The sequence below is a fragment of the Dendrobium catenatum genome, unplaced genomic scaffold (assembly GCF_001605985.2).
Source record: "Dendrobium catenatum unplaced genomic scaffold, ASM160598v2 fragScaff_scaffold_1220, whole genome shotgun sequence".
In the NCBI taxonomy this organism is placed as follows: Eukaryota; Viridiplantae; Streptophyta; class Magnoliopsida; order Asparagales; family Orchidaceae; genus Dendrobium; species Dendrobium catenatum.
Genome location: NW_021319682.1, coordinates 12,083,432 through 12,101,986, shown reverse-complemented (window position 1 = coordinate 12,101,986; position 18,555 = coordinate 12,083,432). Strand labels below are relative to the sequence as shown.

Sequence of the window (18,555 nt, the reverse complement as noted above, 5' to 3'; positions counted from 1 at the left end):
GATGAAGAATTGATATTAAGAATTTGTGTTCCACATTTGTGCTCTGGTGAGAGGACGTTAGTGAGATTCCTATGAGAGGAATCAAAGTTTTCACCAGCCGCAGGATGAGTCCGGGCTCGTGATTTGAAGTCCCTTGGAGAAGGGCAAAGCATCACCCGTCAATCTTCGGAAGAGTCTGAGGCTCGCGGTTTTTATTTTCTATCGTTTGTTTCGATCTTTCGTTCTATTTTTATTTTTGTTTTATCTCTTCTTTAATTGTTTTTCCGTTGTCTTTCTCCTCCCCATCTTCGTTTGGCCACCGAATTCATCTCCACCCGAAATTCCCCATACCCGAACCCCTGCCGCCGGCTCCACCCCCATTAGCCGCCGGCCGAACCTTCCTCTCCACCCCCTTTTGGATTTCCTAATTTGGTTGGGTTAATTTGGGGATTAATTTGAATTTGAAATTATTCAAATTCAAATTTCAAATTCTTTCCTAATTTGGTTCATCTATTTTAGGAAAGTACTTTATTAAAATCAATCTGAAATTTGAATTCAAAATCTGATTTATTGTCTCACTTTCATAATTCCTAAATTCAAATCTAAGAGCCTTAAATCACCTCATTCAATGCCCCCATGGTTCTTGCATACCGCCGGCTCCTCCCTTGAGCTTATTTCTCTTTGGAAAGATTTCAAAATCTGAGAACTTTGTTTGACCGAAAATTCCAAAGCCTAAAGCCATTCATAACTTTCCAAAACTGAGATTGAATTTAGGAGTTAATCTCTAAATCCCGTAACTCCCACCTGGCCACCATTTTTGGAAATTTTGCCAAAATCTGACTCCGCAGCCCCTAGCAGGAAATAATTCCAAATCTTCTTGCTTTTCTCCCTGGGCCGAAATCTGCATGATTATAGGTTTAATTTGTTCATAAAAGGTATATCCCCATCAGAGAATTAATTCAAGGCTTTTTCCCTGCCATTGCCGCTGCCCCTCCTCTTGTAACCTCTCTCCGTTAATTATTCTCCATCCAGAGAATAATTAGGAAGAAAGGAATTCAATTTCCAGCCATCCACTGGATTTAAAAGCTGAAGTTGAGTTTCCCGTATTGAATCCTCTTTAAGAGGTTTTCAAAAGTTTGAAATACAATTTGAGATTTGAAAAGTAGTTGTTGTCCAGGGATTTCCAACAATAATTCCTGTGCTGTTTTTCCTCTACAAACTTATAATACCCAAAATTTTCACCCATGTAAGCATATATATATTTTTTATTTAGAGCATTTTAACATCTACAAGTGCATTTAAATCACGAGCCTATAAATATGAATTAAGTGGTTTAACAAATCAAAACAGTATGAAAAATAAATGTCTTTAATCAGCCCTAATCTATTATGGCAGATTATTATGTAAATGTACTGTAACTGTTTCCATTACAGCTGTCCACTTATTTCACTTAAAAAGGCATGCAGCGGCTGATCTTTAATCCCACGGCTGATATTGGAGAATGAGTTAGTGGATTTGTTAATAATATTATATTATATATATAGATAAGCACTATAGCATTTCTGTTTAATCCTTCTCCTCTGGAGCTTCAAGCTGCTTTCCGCGAGAAGACCACGAGCTGGGAGACCTAGGAAGGGCTTTGGGCTGCTGCTTGCTGGGAAGAAAAAAAAATCAGAAAATCCGTAAGGTAAGAAGAGGGGAAGATTTGGGAAAGGGAAAGAAAATGATTGATGTTGTTCTTTGCTTGAGATGCTGCTGTTTGCTGGAAATAAAAGCTGAAATCAGAAATATGTATTGGAATCAATAAGGAAATTCAATTACTGATTGTTGAATTCTGAAAGCTGAATTCAGGTTGCAGAAATTAGGTGTTGTTGCTGAAATCAGTAAGGATAATAGAGGAAAAGCTAAATGCAGGTAATAAATCTAAAAGAAACATTAGTTGTATTTCTAGATTTTTTTTATGTTTCTTATATGGTATTTTGTGGAATAGTGTGTGAAATCAAGAAGGAAAAAAATGAAAGAAAAGCTGAAATTTAGTCATGATTGTTGTTATTATATGGCTGCTATATTGCCCGCTAAATATTTGTTGATATGTTAGGGAAAGATTTTGGTGAATGAAGAAACAGACATTTGAGACTGATTAAAAAAGGAAAGAAAGGCATAATATTATAGTTGAACCAATTGACAATGAGGTGAGGTACCCAACAATATATAGAAATAATAAACTGTTTAGGGAATCTAGACCCAACATTGAATTGAAAGACTAAAAATGGTGCACAAGCTTATAGACATCATATGACTGAGTTGTAGCTGTTAATTAGAAAAAAAAAAGAAAAAGAAAACAATGTTACGCATTTCTTACTATCAGTATGGAATTTCAATATGTTCTACCTATGTTATGTAATTCTTAATTGTTAAAAAAATGTTATTATTATTTCTTTTATATTGTTGGTGTATTTTCATTGAGCCCTAGCTCATTAGCAGTGGTTATACTGCAGGTAAGGGAAAGGAGCCCGTAGGGCACTAGGCGTGAAGGTTGATTGAAGTTTTTGTGTACAAACACTTTTGGGTATGAAATGTGATTTGAAAGTTTAGTAAGCTCTGTATTTTATTCGATGCATTTTAGAAGTGCTTCCAATTATGAAACATGAATTAAAATCTTAAGGCTTGAAAACTTAATATGTTGGGATGTTTGGGATAGACTATTTCCTACTCATCTTTTTATGATAGAAATATTTTAGGAGGGGTGTTAGTAAGAGATAGGTTTGTTCAGATTCTACTTCTCTGTTACACTCTATATTGATTGTAGGGGGGTCAAAATGGGGTGTGACAAAACTCCTCCCAAACCCTATCCCACGTTGGATTTCCTGCTCTACAAAGCTGCTGCCAGAAAAATTCCTGCAATGGTTTTTGGATTCTCATCAACTTAAAGCTTCAAACTGATGCTGCCCTGAAAATTTCCTGCAAAGGTTCCTCTCCCTAGCAAAGCCCTTTTCCGTTCTACATCAGGTTTCCTCCCTGGTTGATGTTTCCGTGGCTGTTCTCTGCTCCTTCCCGTGGTTGTTTTACCCGGTTCCTGTGCTGCCTTTTCGGGTGCTGTTATGGAATAATTGATGGCTATTTGGGAGCTATTTCTTGACTGTTTTTGGATTGTTTCTGGACTGATTGTTGGTTGGCTGTTTTGGCTGGCTGAAGTTGTCCTTTGGGCTCTCTTTTGGTGGTTGTTTGATTCCCCTTTCTTTACCTATATATATATGAGATGTTTGTGGATGTTTTAGAAGGGTTGTGATGTGATTTTTGGATAAAACCTACGGGTTTCTTTGGAATAGCCTTTGAGCTATGTCCTCTTCCTCTTTTCTTCTCTATAGCTTGCGAGCTATGTTTCGTCTTGGCTTCTAACCTCTTTCTTCTATCCGCAAGTTCGATGTCACATGTTTCATCTCAAGGAATGCAAGTTTAGGAGCTTTATCGTCTAAGTTTGTATGCGTCTAAGCGTCTTGTAAGCGTCCTTTGTTGTAAGTGACTTTTATATTATCTAAGTTTGTTTTGCCTAATTTGTCTATTTTGTGGCAATCTTTGTAATTTTCTATTCCTAGAAAGGTCTTGTTTTTTTTTGCAATTTTTTGCTTGCATCAGCTTTGATCACACAAGAAGTTTATGATTTTCACAATATAGATTCTCTCAACTGTATCCATACTAAAATTCGATAGTTTTGATCACACAAGTTTATAGTTTTCACAATGCAGATTCTCTCAACTGAATCCATACTATAATTCCAAATTGTGTAGATACTTCATAGCTTTCCAAATAAAGCTCAACCTATCAGAGTTGTAAGAAATGAGGATGACAACATGAAATCAATTAGTTGGCTAGGTATTAACCTAACTTGGCGCATATAAGGCCACTTGTATAAAGCAATCAAATAAAAAACTATGAAATCCTAGATTAAAAGAAACCCCATGCACTGTACACGCCTAGCAAAAAAAGATTGAATCTAGATATAATCATGTATACTTTACAGCATAGCGAAAAAAATAAGTATTTGAAAGCATTTGTTAGATAAACGCTAAAACTTTTCTTTTAGGATTAAACTTTAAGGTTATAAGCTTCCTCACTAATCAATTAGAAAAAGATGATATAACTTGAAACACCAATTCATCTAAAAATTCCACAGCACACCCAGTTCAGAACTTTACCATTTGCTTCAGGGACATTTCTCAACGCGAGTGCAACAGCTTTTATGACAATGTCATTAACTGAAACTTTCACATTATGTTGTTCTGCAAGTTGAAATCAGAAATCCGTCCTTTAAAGACAAGAACAATGCACCGGTACTAAGTGAGCATTAAAGGGTATGCACCAGAAGACAAATCGGGTTGTTCAATAAAAAATAAATTAACTAAACAATTTTGCTATACTTCTACATACCTCTAAGTTCGGTTCTAAATGAAAGTAAAGGGTCCAGTATTACGTCTGCTTAAAAACTATAAATATTCAGAAATAAATCAAAAGTTAACCACAAGCAAGAAAAAATTCATCAAAGCAAATGATCATAAGGAACCTGAAGATAAATAAAAATGAGGGGTGTTTTGTTTTGATTCCAGCAACCGCTTTGCAATCACCTGCAAGCGACCAAAAGAAATTTGATAAATAACCAAATGCAAATGTTGCGATGATGAGTTGGTATGGAGTCCAATTAAAACAAATGGAGATATTAAGGCATCGGTGAAGTTCCATCTTTTTGTTTGAACTCATTAAGGATGTCACACTATCAATTTTATAAAATTTAAGACTCATTAAGAAATTTCAAGATGTTCTAATGTCTCTGTCCTAAGGATAGTTAGTATAAAATTAAAAAAGAGACTTCCGCCTGCAATTTTAAGAAAGTTTCAATTCTAACTTCATTTAAGCCTCATATTAGGACATTTCAAGATAATCCAATTTAATTTATCTACATTATACATTTATGCTTTGTTTGGCAGTTCTGCGATGTTGTTGTGTTGTGCTTTTTGGTAATAATAATGGACCTATTAATCTCATAGGAGTAGACAAGCCTCTCTGCAAATATATTATCCACGGCCGTGAAGCCATGAACGAGATACACAAACCTTAGGGCTATTTTCATCAAAAGACTTCCTTAAAACAAAAATTGTGATATGTCGGATTTTTTCAAATGCAAAGCATTTGAAAGTCATTGAAAATGAGGACTCAATATGTCCTCACAGTTCAATATAGCGTGCAAACACAGATGCATACACGTGGCACACTAAACAACTTAAGATAGGCGGGACTGACTTCAACAAAAACTGTAGTGTTTCCAATTGAGTGGCAAGGAATAACGACGGATGCAATGATAGAATCATATATGCTCTAGCCTTTTAATAGATCTAATATGGCAAGGGCAACATGGTGTTATAATTTGACTTACTGTTATCCAATAATGGAAATTGGAAGGTCTCCCAAGCTCTTAAGTTTTTTTAAGAACCCCCTAGTAATGTGTAATCTACCTTTGGCAAAAAAGGGGAAGAATTTCTTGAGGAATAACTAGTATTTACTTTGATATGTTTTCATTTAATATTTCAAAGACTGGATGCACCAACAAACCAGTTCTACCTCCTGCTAACATTTGCATGGAATTGCTAAAATCAATTGAAGTTAAATTTGGACTTCTAAGGTCAACCAAACTGCAAATGATTTAATTTTGTCAATGTTCACTTGTACTGACTCACTAGCCAAACCATCCAATGTTTATCAAGTTATACATAATTGCTACATCAATAAACCACAAAAGGTTTATGCTAGTAAAAAATAACTGGTACAGATTGGTCTCACAAAATAGGTAAATCCTTGGTCAAATTCAGCATAGATGACCATTTCCCGAAATACAGCCAAAATTAAAATATAATGTGGTGGGTTTGATATATAAGTACAGAAAACTCTATGATGCAGCTTATAAAAGGTCTAGGATTTCCTAATAAAATTAATGATGCGATAAATTAATTTCAAGCACGCAAAGTTAAAATTCATAATTCACTAACCACTAATTAAAACAATTAGTCACTTTACTTTGATGCAATCAACAAAATATGCAAAATTCACAAAAATGATAATTAACTATACTCTAATTTTAGAAATTCAACCGAAAACTATTAAATTTATGCTTCAATCATGATTTATGTTTGTACTCATAAATCAAATTTATAGTAGTTTTAACTAAAACAATCACACTAGTAAAAATTAATCGCAAAATGTGTTGAAAAAAAAAATATATATAACAATGCAATGAATAACCAAATAAGTTATTCAAGCTTCGCGCTATCACATGAAGATGATTTCTCCTGAAAATTAGCAATCAATGCTTATTGCACTCAGAAGAATTTACATCTAAAAGTATATGAGTTTGAGAAGAAAGAGAACATTTTATCAAACAATCACTTAGTTTTAAAGCCCAGAAAAATTCATATTTAAAACCATAAAATCACAAAATAAGCAATATGGCTATGGCTAGATACCAGAAAGAAATAATTCGCACACTCAACATCAAACAATAAGGATAATGCCTAGATGGAAACCATGCCAATTCCCAACCGCACATGCATTCCCATGACACAAGTCCCACGCCAGATGATGCTGAAAGTAAGCTTCATGATCAATAGTTCCAATGAGAAAAAGGATATATCAAAGACAAACAGGGAAATCATGTGATTTATGCACATGGGAGGTTACAGGATTGAATAGGAGCAACTATAGAGACTAGGTTTGCATGGGGTCATGTAGGAGATGTGGAAGTACGTGGTAGCAATAATGGATTCCAAGTGTGTGCGGGGCCATGTGGAAGACTTGGAACTAACTTGGGATCAGAGGAGGGTGGTTAAGCATCCCCTTCAACCTAAATAAGATGATAATCATATATAAAGAATTAGAACATGAAACTAAGGAAAACAAAAGAAACAAAAAGGCCGAAGTCTTTAAAGGAATAAATTTCAGACGATTCATAGACTCAGTAATTGCTCGCAAATCAAAGCCTATAGCAAAGCTATCAAATAATAAACAACAATGTGGATTGAAGAGGACTGGTAACAATTACTAAATATTAAGGAAAATCTGGAATTCCTTGCATAAGGACTTTAATACGTCAGCTGAAAGGTACAGAAACTAAACTAGTAAATAACTCTTTCAATGTTGGGTATTATAGTTGATATGAGAAAAGCCATCTTTTGAGGCCTAACCTGGCATGAAAGATTCGGAAAGGGGCAAACCTAGTTGTTTGTTTAGTATTGGGTATTCTATCAATGTAGGGGTGTCAATATTTGACACGACACGACAACCCGACCCGGACCCAACCCGGAAAATCCGGGTTGGACCCGACCCGTTTGATAAACGGGTCGGGTTCACAGATTTGACCCGTTTAATCAAACGGGTCGGGTCGGGTTGACCCGGCGGGTTACCGGGTCAACCCGTAAACCCGTTTAATTTAAAAAAATAAAGAAATGTTTCTGTTCAAATGAGCTCCCCGATGCTCATTTAATGGATTACTCAGCCACTCCATAACAAGCTCCTTATCCTTGCTGACTTGCTCCGCCCAATGAGATCATTTTTACTTTTTAGGCAAGGATCCTGTTCACGTGCTCCGAGCTCCGTGCAGCTCAAGCTGCTGCTTCTGAATCTCTGAAGCTCCTTCCCCAAAAAAAAAAAAATCTCTGATGCTCCTGCTTTGCGTGTTTTACAAGATGAAGGAAAGTATCAACACCAATTGTTGCAACTTTATCAAGTTTCTGCACAGCCGTCCGTCTCCAGTCGCTTCAAGATGGGATCAATTTTGAGAGCATGTTTGCCAAATTTGAAAAAAAAAAAAAAAAGATTGGAAGAACGCTGCCGGGTCGCGGGTCGGGTCGGGTCAACCCGGCCGGGTCGGGTCCGGGTTGAAATGTCCGACCCGTTTGTAAAAACGGGTCGGGTTCGGGTTGCCCCGTTTAGATACGGGTCGGGTCGGGTTCGACCCGAACTCGGCGGGTTGACCCGAATTGACACCCCTATATCAATGTTGACATTAATACAAACAAAAACTCCAAAAGATTACAATTCAGGAATTGTTGCTGGTCGACAACTGATACTATCGTTATAATTGAGCAAATAAGAAAGGTACATATCGGAGAGTAATTTCATTCAGGACTTAATGTGATAGGAAACACTTGCGTTCGCAAGCAACCTAACCAAAATCGGCGAACATTCAACAGCAAAACTGCTGTCCACAGCCGGAAAACAACATAAATCTGCTGTTTACAGCAGAAAAACAGCAACACCACAAGGAAATCTGAGAGAAAACTCAAAGAAAAGCTTGTATTCCACTCGTCGATGAATAAAATAGCAAGATACAATTGATCCTCATGAATTCGAGAGGAGGATCGTTCTCTCCCAAATCTCTGGCAACGCCAAGAGCCCAAAAAAACCTAAATCTAAGCGATCTCAAATTTCAGCCAAATTCAAGATGATCAAACCCTAGGAAAATCTACTATTTAATGCATACAAATCAAAAGGAATTTCCTAAACAGTCCCTACATTCAAATTTCTCTCTCAAAACGCTCAAAAAAAACTTCCTAAACGGCTCTACGGGGGCAGACGGCCGCTCGTTCTCCGCCAAAGGCGGATTCTCCGCCTGTTCGCGATTTCCGCCTGTTAACAGGTCCCGGCTGGACCGGTCTAACATAATGCTTACAGGAAAAGAAGGTTTAGATATTCAGCATGAAAGCAATCGGAAAGAAAAAATCTTGTACGGGTACTAGCAATAGGATCAAAAAAGAAGAAAGAATAACACATTTCATACACTGCAAGTTCGCAGTGAATGGAAATATTTTTTTTTTTTATGATTGTTCCACACATACAATAATACTACAATCATCAATTAGAATAAGCTGTTCCAAAGTAAACAGATTATGGTTTTAGTAGAGAAAAGAAAGGCGGATCTTACAGGGAACATCCATTACCTTGACAAAACTCATCAATCAATATAATTCAATTACAGGACTAATTCTGGAGTTCACAAATTGGCCAGATTAATGCTTAAAGAGGAATAATTTTGGTGAAAATTCAGAGCTCAAGCTGTAATACTTAACAATCTACGAGCCTCTAAAAGGAATGACACTTCTAGATATTAAGAACCTGATTAGATTACCCTCTTCGTACATGATCAGTGTGATGACCAAGATCAGTACAACAAGACATACAAGGAACCAAATGATTCGTTTAAAAAAAGAAGTTGAATTTAATGATTACTTTGAAATTTCTCTTGCTTCGTTTTAAACAGCACTTGAGGTGAAACTTTAACATAAATATAAATACAATAAACCTTAACAGCATATCTGAACACAAGTGCAAACAAAAGACATCTATCTATGTAAAATCAATTTGAAAATAATGCAAGATTCAGAAAAAACAACACAAACTTTCCAAGCTCATGAATTCTTGGAAAAGTCGAAATAATTAATAGGAAAGTTAGAAGTCTGATTTTCCAGGCATTCTACAAAAGTATGATGGTTTAGAAGCATGCAGGGAAGCAAAGAACATACCTTCCGTATTTGGCTATTTTGCAAGTCTTCATAAGCAAATGTGATACGTGAAAGGGTTTCAGATGAAGATGATGAAGCTGCAGTTTGCTTGAAAGCATGTACTGATGTTGAAGTTTTCTTGTCAGATGATTGACTTGTTTGTTGAGATCCACCTCTAACCTTGATTAAGGCCAACACATCACCTTTCAATAGAGTGCCGCGAGGACCCGATGCCTTTAAAGAAGATACATCTATTCCATGCTCTGCAATAAGCAGCTTTGCAGATGGGCTGAATCTACTGATATTTGTCTGATGGCTGTTAACTTCCTGTTCTTTGGGTTCCACATCCTGAACTGGTTTTTCCTCTTTAACCTTAAAACCATTCAGTGTTTCTGCAGATATATCTTTAATTTCATCTAGATCTTCAACCTTGAAAATGAATCCAACAACAGTTAACACGGAAAATTTTTACAAATGAGCAAGGTGGCATAAATAATACAACAACAAAATTAATTTAGCAAAAAAATATACCGTTATTGCAATGGGTTGCCCAACACGAACATCCTTAGAGCCTTCCGGAGTTATTATCTTTGCTAAGTAACTGCACAGGTTATACCAGACAAATAAAATGAAGTCCAAGAAGAAAGAAATTTAATTAGGATACGAATGCTGGGTATCTATTTAAGGAAAGTTGGTAGTGCAAAATCGTCAGCTTCAACCATCAGATAATCAAACCCACTAATTATCTCAAAGCAATAAGGAAGCCAAATTGAAATTTAAAAAAAAAAAAATTGTATGAACTGCCGTCTCCAATGAACCTCAGGATTAGCTATCAAGATAGCATGGTTTTGAACTCTGTCACATTTTTTGAAGCATTTCGTCAGATTAACACCATGTAATTTAAATCTAAAAGATATCCTTCCAAGTCTTGTCTAGCAATATGCCTGCAGAACCGCTATGGTTCTCATAATCTGCTCTAGTATGTTTTATAAAAGAAATCACCAGAGATGAAAAACCAAATAGCACACATGGCTTAGTTGTCCTACAAATCAAGTGAAATTTAAATTCATGAAGCGAGATCAATGATTACTCACACTAAGCACATTACATATCCGATGAGAACTGTTAAAATCCAGCCGTTCAACACAGATAAGATCCAACGGCTATATTGCATGATCCGTGGGACGCATGACTCACGCCAGAATTCTTTCTATGTTCGGGTAGCTGATTTAGGAAGGATTCTATTAGAGTTATTACGTAATTATTTGTTTTTGTATTAAGATTTCTTGTATAGATCTATAAATAAGGAAGAAATCATGGAATAAAGAAAGCCCTTTCTTCTCAAACATCTTATTTTAAACATGGTATCAGAGCCAACGGCCTTCATTGCCTTTATAGAACGATCATAGATCATCCGAGAAGGAAAAGAAGAAGAAATCAAAGCCTTGCTGACCGACGTCGAAGCAGGGTGTTGCTAAAGAAGCAGAAGCCCTAGCCGACCAGAAGACTCGTACCAGAGATACACAACCTTCATTGTCGTTGAAGAACGATCGCAGATCGTCGGTCCGTCGTCCAAGCAAGCTTCGAGATTTTAAAGAATCTCACTTGGAGGAAGAAAAGAAGGAGAAGAAGAGACTTGAGCCTTGCCGACGCTACCAGGCAGACGCCGCGGACGTTCGGGACGAAGTCACCCAAGAGAATCGCAAGCAGGACTGATCCCATCTAGAAGAATCGAACGCAAGAGCCGAGATCTGTAGATGACCAGGACAAAGCCCTTGCGGACGGAGCTTGCCCCAGACGAATGACAAAGCTTACAAAAGAAAAGGCCGAAGCGAAGACGCACTGGCGAAGCAGCTCGAACGCTTGGAAGAAGAAGTTGTTCACTGACGCTCGATTCGATCGGAAGCTCCTTCTGATTTCCCCGATTTGCTCGGATCCGGAGAGAAGGATGGGACTGTATCTCAGGTAGCTGGGATGGGCCAACAGCAACAATACTTACAAAACCAGATTGGAGACCTGATTAAGACCTAAAACCAACATTTATTGCTGAATCAGCCTCTATTGCTGACATAATCAGGTTTTATTGCTAGTATAACCACAATTTCTGAAGAAAACTCATCCCAAAGCTTCAATAAAAAATACATTGCAAGACTCAAACAACTCCTGATATCCCTTGAAAAACCACCTACATCTCCCTCTCTTCCACTTTCATGTAACATTCTCATAGTCACTAGATTAAGCACCTCTAGAAATCATTCGAAAGGAATATGGATCATTGACTCAGGAGCCACGGATCACATGACAAACTCTACTACCACTTCATGAATTATGATCCTTGCCCAATAGACAAGAAAATCATCACTGTTGATGGTTCTTTTGCAAAAGTAGAAGGCCAAGGAGACATACCCTTATCCTTTTCTCTCACTCAAAAAAATGTGCTCCATGTTCCTCAATTATCCACAAATCTTATATCCATACAAAAACTTACCAGGGACCATAATTGCTAAGATTTATTTAACCCTACTTTTGCTTATTTCAGGACCAGGGATCAGGGAAGATGATTGGACTTGCTAAGGAGAGAGGTGGACTGTACTACCTAGAAAAGCTAAACAAATCTAAAAATATAGCTACTCTATGTTATCCATAGTTGATAAGAAATCTACTATTTGTTTTAATCACTTCAGATTAGGATATCCATCAGCAGAAGTCTAGAAACACATTTATCCAAAACTTTTTCATAAATTGAAAAATGAAAATTTTCATTGTGAAACCTGTGAATTAGCCAAACATTAAAAAAAAATCTCTTTACCAAACAAGAATGAGATATGCAATACTCATTTCCATTTCATTCATAGTGACATATGGGGACCCTAAAAAATCCCCAACATATGTGGGGCTCGTTGGTTTGTATATTTCATTAATGACTGCACTCGAGTTTCTTGGATCTATCTCCTCAAAAATAAATCTGACGTTAGCACCATTCTTCCCATTTTTCACACCATGATCCAGAATCAATTCGAGATTTTGGTCCGACAATGCTAAAGACTACAATCAAACCCTACACTCTTACTTTCAGAGTGAATGTATCATCCACGAGTCCTCATGCGTTCACACCCCACAACAAAATAGGGTTGCGAAAATGAAAAAATGGTCACCTCCTAGCCTCCACTCGTGCCTTCCTACTCCACCACACTATACCCAAATCCTACTGCGGATAAGCTCTCCTAACTACCACCTACATCATAAACCGACTACGGTCAAAAACCTTGGGGATGAAATCTCCAATGGATATTTTTGTTCTCTTTTTACCCTGAGTTTCAAACCCATAATAACCTTACACCCAGAATCTTTAAATGTACTATCTATGTTCACATCCATGGTCAGAACAGAGGAAAACTAGATCCAAGGGCACTCAAATGTATCTTCATTGGATACACTGGATACTCTGCCACCCAAAAAGGGCACAAATGTTATCACCCCCCTACAAAGAAAATGCTTGTATCCATTGATGTCATTTTTTTATGAACAAAACTCCTACTTTACCAAACTTCATCTTCAAGGGGAGACTGAAACAAAGGAAAATGATGAAAGTATTCTTGGCCCTCTTAACTTTCCTCCACCACATCAAACCAATCCTCCTGAAATTCAAAATAGGGAAGCTGAAGACAAAACAATCCTTAGATTTGGGAAGGTATATTCCAGGTGTACAAGTTCAACCTGCGCTCCGAAGCAGATCCAAGAATCTAAACCATCTCCTAAAAGTAAGCTAGATTCTCCACCTCCCTTATACCCTATAACCAACTCTATATCCTTCAATATTTTTTTCTCCCCGCACAAAAACTTCTTGGTTACACTAAATGATATTCATATTTCTAATGATATTTATTATACACTATCTAATAAGAATTTGAAAAAAAAAGCCATGAAAGATAAAATACATACCCTAGAAAAGAACAAGACATGGGAGATAATCAATCTACCGACAGGAAAAAAACCAGTCGGTAGCAAATGGGTGTTCTCTATAAAATTCAAAGCTAATGGCACACTGGAAAGATACAAAGCAAGACTAATGGTGAAAGAGTATACTCATACATATGGCATTGACTACCATGAAACTTTTGCACTAGTAGCCAAGATGAACACTGTCAGAATTCTACTCTCAATAGCAGCTAAGTACAATTGGCATCTAGAACAATTGGATGTAAAAAATGTATTCCTATATGGGGATCTGGAAGAAGAAATATTTATGGAAATACCACCAAGATTTAAAGAAAATTTTGGAGGTAACTATTAGGTCAGCTCCTGAACCGACCTAGCCGGCCCCGCATTGGCCGACTTTAGTCTGCAAGAGGTGGGTCAAACCGCCTCCCATGTTGCCACCCAAGCAATAGGGGCCCACGCCCTATTTGATTGCCTCCCATTAAAAGTGGGGGCCATTATTTGAATTAATCTACTTAAATTAATCTATTTTTGGCAAGGAGATTAATCTATTTTTGGCATGGAGTGTGGGCAGCGAAGGCTATAAATGAAGGCCTAGTAATTGGATTTGAGCGTGTTAAGAGCGATTATAAGGATTGCCTTGACTTTAAGGAAACATATTCCTTTCTGATGACTGGGGACAAACGAATAGTTAATGACCTTTTTCTTGAAGATGGGTATCTATTCAAATCCTAGAAGCTTTGTATCCCTAACACTTCCCTATGGGAATTCCTCAAGTGGGAATTACATGCGGGAGGTCTAGCCGGGCATTTTGGTCAAACAAAAAACAATGGCCTCTGTGGAATATCGTTTTTACTGGCCTAGCCTTAAACGTGATGTAAGTAAGTTGGTTGAAAGGAAGGTGTAATACTTGTCAGCTAACCAAACAACGAAAACTAAACACAGGTCTCTACACACCCCTCCCTGTCCCCAATTGCTCATGGCAAGACTTAAGCATGGATTTCATACTAGTGGTACCAAAAAGATCTAGGAAACAAGACTCTATATGCGTTGTAGTTGACCATTTCTCAAAGATGACCAATTTCCTTCCTTGTTCCAAGACTTCTGATGCTTCTCAAATAGCCAAACTATATTTTGATGAGATTGTTAGATTGCATGTCTTTCCTAAAACCATAGTGTCTAATCGGGACGTCAAATTTACTGGTTAGTTTTAGAAGACCTTATGGCATAAGATGGGAACGAAATTCCAATTTTCCACCACCTTTCATCCATAAAATGATGGGCAAACAGAGGACGTTAATAAGAGCTTAGGCAACCTCTTAAGAACTTTGGTAGGTGAACACGTTCGAGATTGGGACTCCAAACTCCCGACGGCTGAATTTGCATATAAAACTCTATTAATTAGACCATGGGCCTAAACCCTGCTAAAATTGTGTACGGGTACCAACCTAGGCAACCTATAAATAAGATTAGAACATTTGAGTTTGCATTTGCATTTGCATCACATCTCCAGGAATTGCATAAGGAAATTAATAAAAAGATTGAACAAAACAATGCTAATTATAAACTTAATGCAGATCTTAAGAAATGATTTAAAGAATTCGAGGTTGGAGATTTTGTAATGGTACGGATTTGTTCGGAACGGTTTTCACATGGGGTCGTTAAAAATTTAAATAATAGAAGTGCGGGACCTTTTAAAATAATAACAAAGATGAATAGCAATGCTTATGTGTTAGAGCTACCTGAAGGTTTTAACATTTTTTATGAAGGTTTTAAGATGAATCATATGTTTAACATTGAAGATCTAGTAGCCTTTGAAGGACCAGAGTTTAACCCCACAAATCCATTACATATTGAGTCTTGTGTGACCCCACATGGTGAGAACCCTAACCTATCTCCACTCCCAAATATCCATTCCTTACCTAATGCGGAGAAGATTAAAACAATACATAATGATGAAGTCATTTCCACTAAGGATGGTGGGCGCCAAATGTATTTAGCTCAATGGAAAGGAAAACCAGAGACGAAGAACACATGGATTGACCGTGATGAGCTATAGAGTTTGGATCTCGACATTCTAGAGATGTATGAGAGCACCCGTGATGTTTACTCGACGGGGTCGAACTTTCTCCCACCTGGGGAGAATGATGAGGACATCAGCAGGAAATCTTAGCACATCTATTACAGGAGTCGTAGATCGACGGTTATGAATAGGAGCCTTTATTTATGATTTATTTCAAGTATTTCATTTTCTTATTTCATGTTATGTTGGGAGTGTTTCTCATTTTACCCTTATGTTGGGTTATTTTTCTGTTCTAGCCTAAGGAGCATTTTAGTATTTTGAGTCTTCATGTTTTGAGGCCTATATATTAAGACCTTAGACTATTGTATGGAGATGATGATTATTATAAATTAAACTTCAGTTTTTCCAAATTGTGTGTATTTGAGTTTTCTTGTGAGAAGAGTGAAGTCCCTAAGAGTAGGGCAACGCAACACCCAACAACCGGCATCGTGGCAAGGTTCTTGGCTCTATTCTCTCTCCCTCCTCACCCCACCTTCCTCCATTGGTTGCCGAGCCCTCCAACCCTCTTCCAAACAACTGGCTAAAATTCCCTGCTACCCCATACAGTCGAACCGCCTACCCACTCACAAGCAAGCCCACCCTGCCTCTCCGCCCATTGCCGACCAACCCCCACTCCATAGCCTTTTGGTATTCCCTCCACCTTTTCCTCTTCTCCATTGATTTCCCCAAGGTTTGCTACATTTTCCTATTCATCTCTCCATTAGCTCCACTTTAATTATTGTATTTTCCCATTCCCCATTAACTCCACTTTAATTACAACATTTTCCCCTTCCCCATTAATTCCACTTTAATTGCCACATTTTCCCCTTCCCCAATAACTCTGCTTTAATTACTGACTTTTCCCATTCCCCATTAGCTCCACTTTCATTCCAACATTTTTCCCTTCCCCATTAACTCCACTTTAATTGCCACATTTTCTCCTTCCCCATTAACTTCACTTTAATTGCCACATTTTCCCCTTCCCCATTAATTCCTAAGAGTTGTTGCCTTTTTCCTATCCCCCCCCCCCTATTAGATCCTAATTAATGTTGTTTTTTCCCATTTTCCCCCATTAATTCTTACAAAAGTTGTTATCTTTTACAACCTCCATTGACCATCAAAGACCTCCCATCCAGTGGTAACTCACCTACATTCCACCCACTACTTTTTTTTGGGTAACTTTTGTTGTTTGAAATCTTAAGTGTTTACTTCTTCTTAGTGGCATGGTTAGTATCGTATCAATTTTCTTCCACTGAAATTATTTGAAGAGTGTGAGGGAACTTCACTGTGTCTGTTCCGGTTGTTAATCGTGGGATTTGTGTGACTCGTGGATAAGTACATATTGTCTTGATTATTATTTTACTATTTTCTGCCTAAACTTGTAATTGTTTGATATTACTTTATCAAAAATTGAGAAGTCGCTTAAATTAGCTCTTGATCTCCATTATTATATAATTGTCAAGCTTGTCAATTTATTAATATTCCTAAGCAATTCTTGAATGTAGCATATGTTCACATCACTTTGTTACCATCATTTTTGTTATTGTTTTGTTAATACAATATTTCTTATTTTTTTCTATTAACCCATGGGAGCATGTTATATTTAATCTAACCTCCTCTTAAAGCAGGGGATTCATTAACCTGAAAATTTATCAAATAAAAACCCAAGCTTATTCGTGCTTTCAAAATAGCAGGTATTCTCAACTCTCTATTGCTGCTGCTCTCTCTATAGCCAGCTGGTTTCTGACATCCAACCTAAGAAGTTCATCGTCGGATGTGCATGCTGCATATCATTTCCAAATGCCCTGATTGCTTCGAAAGCACTCAAATGTCACCCGTTTCACAAGAAGGGATGACACTGAAATGTCTGAAATGTTGAAAATGCCTAGAATGAAGCCCATATTGTCCGAGTCACCCCACAAGAAAAATCTGCAAAATTTACTAGCGTACGAAACGAGATCAAAATTTCAACATGCACAAGTGATGAGAAATTGCACAATGACCCAATTTACATATATCAATTATTTTTATCAAATTAAAATTGTTAAAAACTCAAATAAAAAAAGAAGGCCATTGCTTCCCATATCTCGCTCTTATGCTCATGTATCCTACATATCTCGCATTACCTGTTCGACACTGGAATTTTAAGGAAAAAAAAAAAGCTTAAGAAAACAAAAAAGCAATGGCCTTACTCATTCTCTCTAGCAAAAAAACCAAACAGGCAACACTAGCTCTCATTTTTTATTTCTTGTTCAATCTCGCAAGCCCAACCTGCGCAATCTCCTCATTGTCTGACTCCATGTCAGACCTCTATCTTTCCATCTCTCTTGAGACCCTCTTCCGTTCTCCAACAACCCCGCTGACTCCCCTCCACCTTCGCTCCTCCATATCTCATCCAATATTGTCTACAACAGCATCACCCTAAGGTATAATGCATTATTTTTTTAGTCCAGCATATAAACTTTCGGACATACAATTAACCTTAGTGACTTTATCATCCTAAATGAAAATAAAGATTTTTGTTTTTAACGGCGTATAAGTAAAACTTAAGATAGAGAGGCTTTAAAGAAAATGAAGTGTGGAAAAGCTATTGGACCTGATGATATTCCAACAGAGATGTGGAAATGCTTAGGAGATGAAGGAATTTCTTGGCTAACTAAACTTTTTAATGTTGTTTAGAAGACTAAAAAGATGTCAGATCAGTGGAGAATGAGTGTGTTAATTCCTATTTTTAAGAATAAAGATGATGTGCAGAAGTGTGTGAATTATAGAGGAATTAAGTTAATGTGTCATACTTTAAAACTATGGAAGCGAGTTATGGAGCGTAGGTTGCGGCGTGATATTAATGTTTCTCAAAATCAATTTGGATTCATGCTGGGTAGGTCTAGTATGGAAGCCATACATATATTGAGAGGTTTGATGGAGAAATATAGAGAGAATAAGGAGGATCTACATATGATAGTTCTTGATTTAGAGAAAGCATATGATAAAGTTCCAAGAGAAGTGCTATGGAGAGTTCTTGAAAAGAAA

General features: G+C 37.2%; 1 protein-coding gene across 1 annotated transcript in view; it reads right to left on the bottom strand.

The window, feature by feature from the left end:
* The window catches only part of LOC110092924 (dihydrolipoyllysine-residue acetyltransferase component 1 of pyruvate dehydrogenase complex, mitochondrial), a gene marked incomplete in the record, with an annotated part of 45,269 nt that overhangs the window by 14,167 nt on the left and 12,547 nt on the right, over nt 1-18,555 (bottom strand). The window contains 5 exon segments of the mRNA XM_020817630.2: nt 4,176-4,259; nt 4,408-4,452; nt 4,541-4,601; nt 9,546-9,953; nt 10,056-10,125. Of these exon segments, the coding sequence (XP_020673289.1) occupies nt 4,176-4,259; nt 4,408-4,452; nt 4,541-4,601; nt 9,546-9,953; nt 10,056-10,125 (668 nt within the window).